Consider the following 14363-nt stretch of genomic DNA (forward strand, 5'->3'; position numbering starts at 1 on the left):
TCAGTTCTGGCAGAAGAGACAAATGAATACCCATGAGCAACTTCTTCACCAGGGGATGTTCCCCGACTGAGAGACCTCCCACTAGAGCATGGCCAGCAGAAATCAAACACTGAACGATATTGACCTATCTGTAGGCCATTCTATCCGAAGACAATGAAGCCATAAAGTTTAAGATATTAACAACGTCCTTCCCCACAGGATCCAAGCCTTGTTGCTGGCATCGACCCAACTATTGAGCCCACGCCGATCTGTAGAGCTTGACAGTACTGTCCGCCCAGGCTCAGGAAAGGAGATCTGCAGAGCCTCTCGAAAGACCCGAAGCTTGCCATCAAGACCTGTGATTCTCCATACCATAATCTGAGTGGTCTTATTTGTCACAATGTGATGAGGATTCCCATAGGGATCGCTGACGAGAGCTGGATCTAGGGGTAGAAGGATTGGAAAATCACAAGAAAGGTCCATCAGAACCGGAATTCATGCTTGTGACTTCCACATTGGAGTCACTACCACCAGATCTGCTACCTGTATGCATGTTTGCTCTGCCAGTCTCATTATCATGGCAAAAGGAGGAAAGGCATAACCATTCCCCACTGACCAATCCTACAGGAAAATGTTGGTCACCACAGTGCCAGGATCTGGCTTCCAACTAAAGTACCAGGGGAGTTGGTGATCGAGCCTGGATTCAAAGAGGTCTGTCGTAAACCGTCCCCACCGGGCTGAGAGGGCTAGAAATATGGCCAAAAGAAATTTCCATAGGTTTGTGTCCCAGTGGTGTCGCGATTGCCAATCTGCAATTTGATTGCCAGTCCCTGGGAGGTATTTCGCCATCACCAAAACCTGGTGCTCGAAGCCATACTCCCAAAGATTCTTGGCCAGATCCGAAAGGGCCCTGGAACAGTTACCCACTAGATGATTGATGTAACCGACTGCCACTACATTGTCCATCTTCACAAGGATGGAACATTGTGCACGGTCCTTGGTCCAGCACCTCACCACAGAAGAACCTGCCATCAGTTCCAAATTGATATGCTGGGACTGTTCTGTGGTGGACCATCCACTGCCGGTGGTGAATTCCATACAGTGCGTGCCCCAACCAGTGCCACTGTCATCAGATTCAATCACGAGGTCCGGTTGGGAGCTGAAGATGGTGTGCCCGTTCCAGGCCTCCATATGGGAAAGCCACCATCATAGTTCTTCCTTGGCTTTCTCTCAGGGAGGAATGCATTGGGAGTGCGGGAGGCCACAGAGCAGATGAGATGGAATTGGTGCTGCATCTTGCTGAGCAGGCCTGCAAAGTCGTTGTCTGTTCCTGAGAGATACTTTGCCACTAGGTGAAGGTGATTGTGAAAAGCCCATTGCTATATTGTTTGAAAGAGACGTGACAATTGGAGTGAGCGTGTCCCCCCCTTGCTTCTGAAGGTAGTACATCACCGTCATATTATCTGTGAGGACTAGGACAATTTTATGGGAGAGGTGATGAAGAAATGCTTTCAGGGCTCGAAATACTACCTGAAGCTCTAGGAAGTTTACGTGCAGCGATGTCTAGGATCCCAATGCCCTGTACTGAGAGATCTCAAAGGTGAGCGCTCCAGCTGGTGTGTGAGGCGTCTGTTGTCAGAATGATGTGAGGCACGGGGTCTAGGAAAGGCTTCCCTTTCAACAGGTTGATGGTGTTCCACCATTGCAGAGAGCAGTGATTATGGCGGTCTAACACAACTAGATCTTCACAGTGACCCTGTGATTGAGTCCACTGACGAGACAGTCACTGCTGTAGGGAACGCTTGTGGAGGCTGGCATGGGGAATGAAGGCAAAGCAGGAGTCAATCATCCCTAACAGGCGCATCACAGTCTTGACTGTGTATGATGAGTTCTCTTAAAACTGAGGGAGGAGAGACTAAAAGTTGTGAATATGAGCCAGATTGGGTAATGCATTTCCCAACGGTGCATTGAGTATAGCTCCCAGATAGGGCCGTATCTGGAGAGGCTGAAATAGGAATTTGAGAAAGTTGAGTGTAAAACCTAAGCTGTGCAGAAGGTCCATTGTCATCTGAGTGTGGTGTTGGCATTGTGACAACGTGCTGGTTTTGATGAGCCAGTCGTCTAGGTAAGGGAATACGTGTACATTTTGTCTCATAAGATATGCTGCTACTACTGCTAAGCACTTTGTGAATACCCTTGGAGCTGTGGTGACTCCGAAAGGAAGAGCCTTGAATTGGTAGTGTACTCCCACAATCATGAATCTGAAATATTTGCAAGGTGAATGGGGATATCGAAGTAGGTGTCCATGAGATCTATGGCGGTCACAAAATCATCCTGTTGTAAAAGGGGGATAACGTCTTGAAGAGTGACCATATGAAAAGTGTTCTGAAAGATTATAGTGGTTTAAGAGCCTTCGGTCCAGAATGGGCCTGAGAGAGCCTCCTTTTTTAGGAATAATGAAGTATAGAAAGTATACTTTTGTTCCTTGGTATTGTAGTGGAACCGGCTTGATGGCACCTTTGAGAAGAAGGGATTGTCGCTCTTGTTTGAAAAGAAGGTGTTCTTGAGAAAGCCTATGATAAGGGGGAATATTTGGAGGATTCGTAATGAGCTCCAGATAGTAACCATATTGGGTAATGGAGAGAACCCATTGGTCCAAACTGATGTTGACCCATTATATGGATATTCTGAAGGTGTCCCCCATCCCCCAATGTGTGTGGTGTGGGAAGACCTAGGTAATCTCTGTTTAGATGCTGATGTAGAGGTGCGCGTGGTGGCGCCTGTGAGGAGGAACTAGAAGGCTGTCTTACCTGAGATGTGGAGGTCTGAGGTTGTGGGTTTGTAACCACCTCTGAATGTGGGCAACAAAAAGTATCTCTTTGGGAAGGGGAATGTCTTGTTTCAGCTTCCCAATGGAGGAGTCCTCTTGAGGGTCGAAAAGATGTTACTTACCGGTTCCTTAAAAATGTCTGCATGATGAAGCATGCCAGGGAACTTGGGGAGGAACTAGATGTCCTTATGTGTAGACAATAAGGTATCAAAAAGAAAGTCCTGTTCAATGGGTTCCTGTAAAGCTCACCATTGTAGAAGGAGGCTGCTCGAGCAATTAATTGTTGGTAGAATGTAGCATCCTCTTGCAGTCAAGGTTGTGCTGGATACAGGTCTGGATCTGTGGAGATCAGGGTCATATGCATGCTGGATCTGTGTCCTGTTGTGTCTCACCCACATCCTCCCCAATCATTAATGGGGAACCCTGTGGTATTAAATCTCCCACAGTAGGAGAGGCAGGTGAATGAGGAGGGGAGGAGGGTGGAGGAGAGGGAGGTGGTGTTGGAGGAGGAGGAAAAGGCTTGTGAATAATGGTAGCCTCATCCTTGGCCTTCTTTGGAGGTGATGATATGTCCAGGGCCTCCTGAAAAGATAATCTCCGCTTGAAGGTAACAGGGGGGAAGCAATGATGTGCCCTGTACCCTCCTGCTGTGGAGTCGGCACTGACAAATATCCATGGTCTCCAAATTGGTTTCAACAAGAGATGGTGTGGCAGAATATTGGCTAGAGTCTTTCGACTCTGAAGAGGCTGATTCCCTTGTTTTCGGGACCAAGCTTTTGGTTGGTGCCTTTTCGTCAATACTGAAGCGGATGTGGTACTTGGTGCCGAACCAGAAAGCAGGGTATCCAAGCCTGTTTTACGGAGCCAACCAGGGCCTGGTGGAAGTGACGGTCCAGCGACCTCGGAAGGGGGCATTTTTTAGAAGTCTCAGAGGGGGCAGGAGGGGCCACGGTACTCACAGGGTGCGCCGATGTCACCTTGTAGTTTTCGATATCCGACTGGACGTCTGAATCCTGGATGGAACAAGACTCCTGTTCCAGCTCCTCCCCAGAGATGTCCAGCGTGTCTTCCAGAGTCTTGTGCGCCATCTGATGCCGACAAGCTCCACGGTGTCGAAGGGTCTTTTTCGATCAGAATGATCTGTAGGTGTCGGAGGTGGGTTCTTGATGGTCTGGGGAGAGGCACAGGTTGCACACCAAAAGTTGGTGAGTGTGTGGGAATTGAGAGTGGCACTGAGGACAGAAGCGAAACGGCATCTGTTCCATCAGCACAGTGTATTGGTCAGTGCCATGCACTAAGACAGGCCGAACAGGCGAGGACGCCCTGAAGAGCATTCAGTCGGTTCTGAGACCTACGGAGTGAGAAGCATGTGAGAATGTGAGAAAACGCAACCAAGAACAATAATGTCAATGGAGTAAAGATAGAAGAAGGTTTCGAACTCAGAGTGAGGGGAAGACAGAGCAAAGAGACACACGTCCGAAACCGACGGTGAAGAGAAAATCTAACAAGGGAGTCGCTGCCCATGCACAGTATCACTGAGGAGGAGTCACTCGATCCAGTGACTTGAAAATGCTTCTTCGAAGAAAAATAACTTGCAACATTACAAACCCAACACTACATGGCAGGAGTATGCAAAGCATGTGTATCTACAGCCACACATGCTACTGAACAAAGTTTCTGATGGGGTCAAATCTTAGCATTTGGTATTCGAGTAATTGGCACAAGGAACCAGGCAAGGGGAATGCCATTTTCAAGCAATGCCTATTACTTCCTTACCTGGTCTTACAACAGATGACTGAAAGCCTTCACAAAGACTTGTTGCAAAAAAGCCAGAGATCTACATAGGCAAAGTCTTTGCTGAAATTGTTAAGTATGTGGACAAACTTCAACATTAGTAAATGAAGGCCTAGGAAAGATAACAACTTGAGAGCTACAGCAGAGTTGGATCCCATGTTAGCTTTAGGCCGTTTAATCGGAAAAGAGGTTAGTATTGACAGTTATTATGCATGCTGTACGGAAGGAGAATGATAAGAAATAAAAACAAACAACATGGCAAGAAAGTGTGGGGGCAGTAAAAGGGTGTTCAGATGAGGGATAATAAACCATATCCTCCCTCCTCTGTCATGATGTTACACTAGCTCCTTAAGACCAGTAATTATTTGAGGGTGTCAAATATGTCAGGTGCCGCATGCAACTCATCTACCTCATGAGAATGAGCTTGGCACAGGTGATATTATTAGCTGTTATTACAGGAAAAGTAGAGCAATGACAGATGGCTGAACTAGCTACTAAGTGTTTGACCACGGAGAGATGCATGCTGTTCAAGAAGAGTATTGAGGAAAAATTAACTCTGCAAGAGAGGAGGGACAGCCTGTAAACATTCATGTCCAGACATAAATGGTGGAGTTGACTGAAACGACAAGGTTGAGAAGGGGAGACACTCTAGGACACTAGCCAGTTAGATGAGAATAATCATAAAGTTTGCAACCAGTGCACTGAGAAGATACATTACAGATACACTTTGTAACACTTGTTTCCAGTTCTGTTTGCCAACAAATGAGGTTGTAGCATGAAGTAACCCACATTAAACTTTGTGGTCCTTATTCTCCTGAAACACAAGTTATTTCATGTTCAGATTATAGTGTGTGTTTCAGACTGACATCTAGAAAGGTAAATGAGTACACCATTGTTGTGGAGGTATTGTTCTGTAGATATTTTAGCCATGCTTTAGACACGTTATTTTAGCAAACTAGGCATGCCATTGTGCACTTTAGCCCATTTACATTTTATTCAGCATTGCTTTATTTGTCTAGCATTAGCCACATTTGTGGTGGTGTTTTATTTTATCTGTTTTTTCTTTCGCCTAGGAAAGCATTACGTTCTTAGCACTGCATTAATTTCACTTTGTGCTTTCCTCAAGGCTGCAGTCAGATAGGGTTGCTGACAAAAGCGGTACGCTGTGTCTCCGACATTCACAGAAACATACACATCCTTACGTGGGGTCATTTTCCTAGAACATCAACTGTTTTATTATAAAACACATCTTAGTCCCATACACGTTAGGAGATTCCAACCAGATGACCACAACTGCATGCTGATTGCTTAACGTCTTCGCTACAGTTGCTTGCTTAGACTGCGGAATCCCTAGCCTACAAGGGAACGTGTCTTTCTAGACAACAGGATTCCTTGCTCAGGTATGGGGATGTCTTCCCAGGGGGGGTGGGGGGGAGGGGGTGTAGGACTGAAGGACGGATTAGGTCTTATCACGCTGTGCTCTAAAATAGATTAGGTAGGAAATCCATATATTATTCCTTGTGACAGTATCGTGGAACTGTTTTGGGGTTTCACTCTCTTTGTCACAATTTTCCTTCTGGTGTGTTTTATCATTCTAGTTATTGCAATACATGCAATTTTATCCAAGATGCTGTTAATTCAATAATCCCTATTGAACTATACTCTGCTTCTGTTTGTCTTTGCCTGTGTGACACCAAGCTAACTGAGAGAAAGGGATGAGATCTGATCAACCACGATTTCCCTGAGGAGTCCTCTCTGTCATGCGCCCGGTTGCCACAATCATCCCCGCCCTCGGGTGGAGGTGAGGCACTGCTAGTTGGCCGGAAAGCCCAGATTGGGTCAACATGCGTCACATGGTTTATGATCGCGCCCAGTATCCCACACAATTCAGGTGATTCTGCCACCCTAATCCAGTAGTCTCATTAGGATAATGAGAACCTGCGCAACAGTATGAGATAGCCATTCAGAACAAACATTGTGTCTTTAACGGCTACCAGTATGGTTGAAATCAAATACTTACACATTCAGGTTTATTTATTTATTAATCAAAAGGGAATCAAAATATACTTCGTAAAATTAAATTCTTCCAGTGTGTCATCAGTGGTAACTGGTTCCTGGACCTTATGGTGGCTGTCAGCATTGCTATAGAGGCTCTAAAAAGACTGGCAGTATATGACGGGAAGGGCAAGAACTGTTTCTCATATCAGCAGAAAAGAACATACCTGCTATGATCACCGAGTCTGTGCGGGCAGGGCCGAACTTCAAGGTCATCTCATGTTTGTGTTTATGAACTGCAAGGTGGTCCTCATTCGTAAACCTCTAAAAAAAAAAAAAAAAAAAAAAAAAAAAAAAGAAAGGCAGAGAAAGTTATCAACTGACCATTCCAAAGTGGCTGTTCACACCGATATGCAGCTGGCCTCGGCTGGAGTATGAAAGTGAGGCAGAACATAAAATCAATGCATGGAAATGACTTTTTCGTCTTTATAGGACACTTCCTACACACAGCTGTAGTTTCTTCATACGGGTGAGGGAGCATCCCACTCAATCCCTCAATTCCCCCCCCCCCTAAGTGTTAAAAATAAAATGGCAATGAAATGATTTCATTGCCATTTTATTTTTAACCAGGAAGCACCATAGCTGCAAGCCCGTCCCCAAACCAGGAGGGAATGTCCACTGCTGCCAGTTTGCAGCATTGAGGACTGCAGTAGTCATGGCCAGACACTTCAAACTGTGCATGTCACTTTGGCCGGCTGTCTTGTGCTGGCCAAAGTGACATGCACCAATTGAAGCTCTCCACCCAGCCGTCTCAGACAGCTGGGTGGAGTGTCAGGCTAACTCCCCTCCATCAAATCCTGGGGCTGCTCTCATGCTAGTTGACAGCATGAGAGCAGTGTCTTGATTGGTTGTTGGGTGGGGGGGTGGTCTTTGTTCCACAGCCTTCGGAAGAACAGCAAGGAGGATGCGGAGTCTGCAGTTAAGTACAATTAAATTTTGAGTAAAATAAAATGCATAATGCATGTACTTTAGTTGGGGTTTGTTTTATTTTGGAGGGAAGGGTTGTTTTTATTTGGGCTTTTGAATGAGGGTTTGTTTAGTATGGGCTGTTGTAGGGAAGGAAACTATGTTTGCTTTTTTGGAGATGGTGAGCCACTTCACTCGCCCCACCACTTTCAAAGGTCACCAGACGCTCCTGCCTACACAAACCCCTGAAGGAATTAAACACTAACACTAGCTGCTGGCTGACAAATGCTGAAGTCGGCACTGCAGAAATACTGCAATCTAAACCGCCAACCCTGAAAGTCCAGTGCTGGCAGGACAGGTACAGTAATCCGATTATCCACAGCACAGGCAGACTACAGAACTGCCTTTAGGTCTACATCCTTGTAAAAGGTCTCAGTCAACAAACCAAAAATACGTCCCTTGGCACAAAGAGTTGAACAATATACACCATGCAGGCCTAAGGATTGATAGCGAACCCCACATTGCAGAGTACACTCTAAAGTAAGTGTTAAAATAAAGGGTGAATGGAAACTCAAGAACAAAAGCCACACAAATACAGGTGGCCGTGGGGCACCATCCAAAATACGGTGACAAAAAAAATCCTATTCATAAAGGGCGAGAGGGACCTCTATGTAGCCGCAAGGCAACAGAGCGCTCTACACAATGTCTCAGGCAAACACATAAATATTGAGAAATTGGAGTGGTGGCTAGACTGAGAGCAGAACTGAACTGTTTCAAAACTGTAAACAGCTCAGTAACATAATGAACAAAGTATACTGAGTCACAGAAAACGGGGCAGGGGACTTCTCCATCCTGCTAAGCTTATCAATTTACAGCATTGGCATACCACATTAAGACAACTTCAGGACAGGTGGTTACAGGTGAAGGAAGCATCTTCCTTGTGCTAGTCCAAAGACCAAGAAAGTGGAAACATGGTGGGAGTCAGTACTATTAATTCCTCACACTGGTGGCACAATCCTGCTGCGCGATGGATGCTTTGTTCCATTTTCCTCAATTGTTTACAAGTCCATTGGTTATAGATGGTGGTTAAAAAGTAAAAATGGGGTTGCAACCTATACAGCCACTCCAGACTTTGCCTAATCTGGCTTCTGCAGAAAGCCTACATCAGGGCCTACCAATACTGCCAATTTATCCACCTAGCAGCAGTACAAGATACAGGCCTTCAAATCCACCGGACATCAGCACTGCCTTTCTGAAGTCATGGAAGCATGCACACTTACTGAGAACATGTTTCGCATAACCCCTCAACAATGCAGCTCACAAAAGACTCAAGGCTTATAAAACAATACCTGTACAACACAAACATTGTACTACCATGTAGAATAAAAGGCAAGCTACACAAAGCCAACAAAGGAACAGCCTTCCTTCCCTCAACTCAGACAACCAAAACAATACTCTGCATGGATACGGTCACACGAAAGAACTCCGACAAAACAGAGATCCTCATCATGGGACCTTCCTTCCCAGCCTGGGGTGAATCCTGGTAGCCCTCAACACTCGGCAGGCCCCCCACCCCCACAGACCACGCACGTAACCTCTGCATCATCCTCATCAACTCAACCCTCACCATGACCAGACAGGTGAACTCCATCGCCTCAACCTGCTTCCACACCCTCAGACTCCAACCATCTGCTGAAAAACCGTGACACACGCACTAATCACGAGCAGACTTGACTACAGCAACACCTTCTATGACAGAACCACCAAGAAGAACCTGAGCAAGCTGCAACAAATTCAGAACGCCGCCGCCAGACTCATCCTAAACATTCCCTGTCAAAAGCACATCACAGAGCACCTGAAAAACCTCCACTGGCTCAAAGTCGAGAAGAGGATCAATTTATAACTCCTCATGCACGCCTACAGAGCCCTCCACGACAGCACACCCAGCTACCTCAACCATCACATCACCAGGTACTCCCCTTCCAGACCTCTCAGCAGTCACTTGCCAACATACTCCGCATAAAGAAGTCCTCGGCTGGAAGAAGATCTTTTATATGCTTGGCAGCAAAAGGGTGGAACACCTTACCCCTTCATCTCAGACAGTCACCATGGCTGCCTCAGTTCAGCAACAACCTCAAAACCTGGCTCTTCAACTGATCAAGGACACACTCCTCAGCGCCTTGAGACCCTATGGGTTAGTAGTGCGCCTTAAAAACACATGACTAATCGAGCTGCCTCAAAACACCACCACACTGCCTCTGGATTCCCCATGCAGCAATTTCCACAATACCAGCACAGAACATAAGGCTACTGCATGGACTTACGATCTCCCACCAGACCCCTAAAAGACAAGACACACAAATTTATACCAAAAAGCCCCATAAAATAAATCCTCTAACACAATAGAATGTCAAAACTAGTAGCTTTGACAATGCTTGTGAGTCACCTGGGGTCTATACTTGATTGGCGAATTCTGCAAATGAGCACTATTTAATGGCAAAGGCAGATGCGGAGTACTGATTTTGCACATACCCCACAAAGTGTTATTACCTATCATCTTTTTGATCCACCAGGTGGAGCCCTGTACATCACAATGCTAACTGGTGAGGCACGGTGTGCTATTCATGAGCAAGATGACATGGCATCACATCCCCGAGGCATTGTCCACCTAGTGCATCTGTGCAACTTCTACCTCTACCAATTGCCGTCTTTGGGCACTGCTAGGCAGCACTGACTAAGTCATTGTACCAAAGCTAAGCCTTTGTGCCAAAATCTGACACTACAGAGAAGCCATCAACATCCCCGGTGCCCAAAAGGCCAGGGGACTCCCTTTTAAAAAATTCATGATTTTTACTTGAAAAACGTAGAGCTGGTAGGACAGGGATACTTCATCTTTCCTCACAGGATGGCAGAGAACTCTATAATGCATTTATTTTCCAGTGCCACTCGTGCTCAGATTCATCCAAAAGTGTTTCAAAGGAGGGATCTATTAGCTGTGTCTGTCAGTACACTAAACAAGCACTTGCAATGCAATGGGTCTCCATTTGCTCAAGTTACAGCTAATAGCGTTGTAAATTCCTAACTGGATTTTTCTTGACACTTAAATTGAAAATGAAAAGTAAAACAGTACACATAAGCAAGCCGATTCAAAGCGCCATGGCCTCCATGAGTGAGAAGGAGCGACAAAAAAAGAAAAATAAGTTTGCTCGCAGTCAAACCTATCGGCAGTCATGCAATTATCCATGTTACAGGGGCAGTCTGCAGGGCAGTAACAAAACCGCCCCAAGGAGGGACAAAAGTAAAGCATTTCCCAATGATAAAGGATTTTTGATAGCAAGTCCACGACCAAGTGAAAGTGATGGGAGTGCAGTGGACGTGGTTAAAGGCCCACAATACTTACAACAGGTCAAAGCGCTTGTGCGCTCAACCTAAAAAGGAAGGGAAGTTACTGTCTGCAGGGCGCTATGATGTCCAAGTCTTGGGACACTGTTATTCCAATCAGAACATGCTGCTGTTTCAAAATCACTGTCCAATACTCAGGAAAAACCCTTTGCTTCTCTCTTTTCTGTCTTCCTTTTCTCACTAATCAGGCAGGCAGTAGTTTAGTCTACCCTCATCATTATTAAAGTTTATCTACAGTCCCTTTTTCCAATAACTATGTAAGAAGAAAGTCAGACACAAATGTTACTCCCTTTGACTCTTCCAATCAATGCTCTCTCTCTAAAGTGTAGGTGTTGTCTAAAACTTAAAAAGGTGCTCACAATGATTCAACAGGGATCACGACCTGACCCACAGAAGGTGAGTCACTCCATCAAATCTTATGTCAAGAGGTATAGGAAGCATAGTCTTATTCTTACAAAACAGGGCTTCCAGCATAGGTCCGCGAGGGCCAGATGCACATAATATTTCCTGGATATCCACCTAAAATTAAATTAACAGTGAAACTATTAGGGCTTATTTATATAGTGTTTATTCTGAAAGACCGGCATAAATCCAGCTTTCCTTGAATCGCTCTAGGAACCTCTGCTGTAAGCTCTCTCCCATTCTTAGCTTGTTGATGTCAAGCAAACTAGTGGCAGAACAGTGCCTGCTTTTTATAGTTGCTCAACCAGAGCATTTATTACCCTAAACCCTGCACGTGGACTTGCTTCACATAAACTTCTTTTTCTTCGGAGGATGTGTATTGCCGCTTAAATCCTTCACTGCGGAGGCAATTGCTATTTGTTAATCGAGGAGTAATGAAAATTGGAGATACTAGGAAGAACAGTCACCCACAAGGTCACTTTAGCCGGCTCTTACACACTGGCACTTTCTATTTCTTATAGTGTTGGTATATGCCACAAAACTGAAAAGACAGGAAGAGGAGAAGACAATAAGTATCAGAACAACTTGATGAAAAGAATGTTTGCACTGGTGGAAACTTCAAGAACTTAAAGTCCAAAAATATATTTATTAGTGGTTTTATATAGCACGGACAATGCCCCTCTGGGCACTAAGTAGCTTTACACAGATATGAAAAATACCAAGAGAAATATTCAAAAAGCTGAGTTACACTAATTAAGCTTCAATTCGTGCAATGAGCTCAGATAAACCTCTTGAGAGCTGTACATTAGCTACAGATAGAATTATAATTTCAGAAAACATTTAATATCTGTATGGAGTCAATAGACAATCCGATGACAACTAGCAGCAAGTCACAAGTGGAACTGTTGTCAAACAGCCTGCATTCGAGTTCTCTTAGCTTCTCGCATGATGGATTTTTCCTGCAAGGAGGAATGGAATCCTATACGTTAAGTACACCCCCTGAGAGAGACTGCTTTTGGATTTCCAGTTAAAGCGTCTTGCCACTCTGAAGAGACTGATGGCCTCCGGAAATGGGTAGTTTTAGGGCTAGGTAATTCTTAGTTTAATAATGCACTATTTTATGAAGACCCAGATTAAATAAACGCCTGGTTTTGATAAAAAAAAAAAGTCCACGCTGCTAACCTACAGCTAAAGAGACATGCAAGGGTTAACACAGACTTCGCTCTGGTGGCGTGCAAAAAAAAAAAAATAATAATTAATGCAAGATCGCTCTTCCTTCCTGAAGAACAGCTTAATTTTCTTTAAGTGAAAGAAACTAATAAAGGAGACGTACTGTTCAATCAAACCTGGATTTATAGTGACATGGTGCCAAGACCGCCAATATGGTGATGATGACATGGTGCTGGAGTTCCCACTCATACAGTGAGGCTGTATGACCCCTGGGTATGAATGTCAGTGTTCGGTGATACACCAGACACATATCCCAGATAATATTTCCTTTGCACATGTCCAATATCAGCAACAGAGCAGATGAGAGTGAAGATTCTGTTTAGGTTTGTTAAAAGAGGTTGTAACAGGGTCTTTGTAGCTCATTACCACAGCAGAGCTGACAAATGGAAGAAAACATTTAAAACTAAAAAGATCACCCAGAACGGTAGTAAGTTTATATGGAGGGATGTATCTGATCTGCCACACAAAGTGTTTATGGGGAGAATTTAGCAGTGTGCCCGACCATTTCGTCTGAGTTCTGATGAGTGGATATGACTGAAATCTTAATGCTGTGTTAAGTCAGAAAAGGCTTCCAACAGGTGCTTGAGAGAACTTGTGCAAATTTTAAGGACAGAAACAGATGACTGGACGGAGATTGGCTTGGGATAGCTGCCTAACACCAATTTTGAATTCTTGGCCTGGAGAAGATGCAAATATTGTGACTGCATCTTTGCATGGGGACCACCAAGATACAAGGCACCTGCAGTAATCAGAAACTGCTAGCATTACCCGGCTGTCAAGGTGGTGTTCTTTTGAAAGGACAATACTATATTGCTGGGCAGGAGGTGGCTGAGGGAGGAGATGGAACTTAGGGTGCTAGAGTGGATATGGAGGTTGGGGGAGGAGAGATGGCTGAAAGGAGCTTTTTGAAAAGTGAAATCCAGAAAACAGACAACAAACGGCCTCATTCTTGATGGGATACTATAATATTGTGTGCAGTTCAGAGTTAACTCAAGTTATAAAAAGGTCCCGGGCAGATTGTTCTGTTAACTTCCATGACATGCTGGGTTAGTAGTGCACTTTCTGTTGCTACAAAAGAACAAGTTACTTACCTTTGGTAATGCATTATCTGGTAGAGACTATCTAGCTGCAGATTCCTCACCTATTCGCATGCGTCAGACTGGATCTGGAAATTCTTTGAGCAATTCCCCTTGCACACTGGTCATTTGGTTTGTTTGGCTACAAGTGGTGTCATCTGCATCAGAAGTGACAAGCACTGTACCTATATAAAGCCACCTTGGCACACTGACCTCAGTTCTTTGAGTATTTGTTTTCTACACCAGACGCCCACAGCCAAGCTGAGGGAGAGTGTGCATGGTGCCAAAAGTGAGGCACAGGAGGTTCTCTTCATCTGGAGAAATCAGCCAGCAGAAAGGAAGGATGGTAGGGTTGATAAGAAATCTACAGCTGGACAGAGCCTCTACCAGCTAAAGATAAGTAACTTGTTCATCTGATAAAGACTTTCAGATGCAGATTCCTTATTTTAGAAGAAATACCAAAGTAATATCTCTCTCGGGAGGTGGGTCTGTGGATTGTTTCATACAAAGAAGTCTTGGAAGACCAAATAGGTAATCTCACCAGGTCTGACTTTTGCTGCAGTAGTGTTAGGCAAATGTGTGCAGTGATGCCCACCTAGCCGCCTGTCAGATGTCCAAGACTGGGACTCCTATAGGTAATGCAGCTGTTGCAGCTGTAGCTCTGGCAGAGTGAGCTCTTAAGCCTTCAG

The 14363-nt window shown here is 44.9% G+C and overlaps 1 protein-coding gene across 5 annotated transcripts in view; it reads right to left on the reverse strand.

The window, feature by feature from the left end:
• Window positions 1-14363, reverse strand: part of LOC138292399 (cyclic AMP-dependent transcription factor ATF-7-like) — a 679599-nt gene that overhangs the window by 323119 nt on the left and 342117 nt on the right. For all 5 annotated transcript variants that reach the window (XM_069230978.1, XM_069230982.1, XM_069230981.1 and 2 more), the window contains one exon: window positions 6826-6922. In XM_069230978.1, the coding sequence (XP_069087079.1) occupies window positions 6826-6922 (97 nt within the window). The remainder of the gene's footprint in view (window positions 1-6825; window positions 6923-14363) is intronic.

This window comes from Pleurodeles waltl, chromosome 4_2, assembly GCF_031143425.1.
Source record: "Pleurodeles waltl isolate 20211129_DDA chromosome 4_2, aPleWal1.hap1.20221129, whole genome shotgun sequence".
Taxonomy (NCBI): domain Eukaryota; kingdom Metazoa; phylum Chordata; class Amphibia; order Caudata; family Salamandridae; genus Pleurodeles; species Pleurodeles waltl.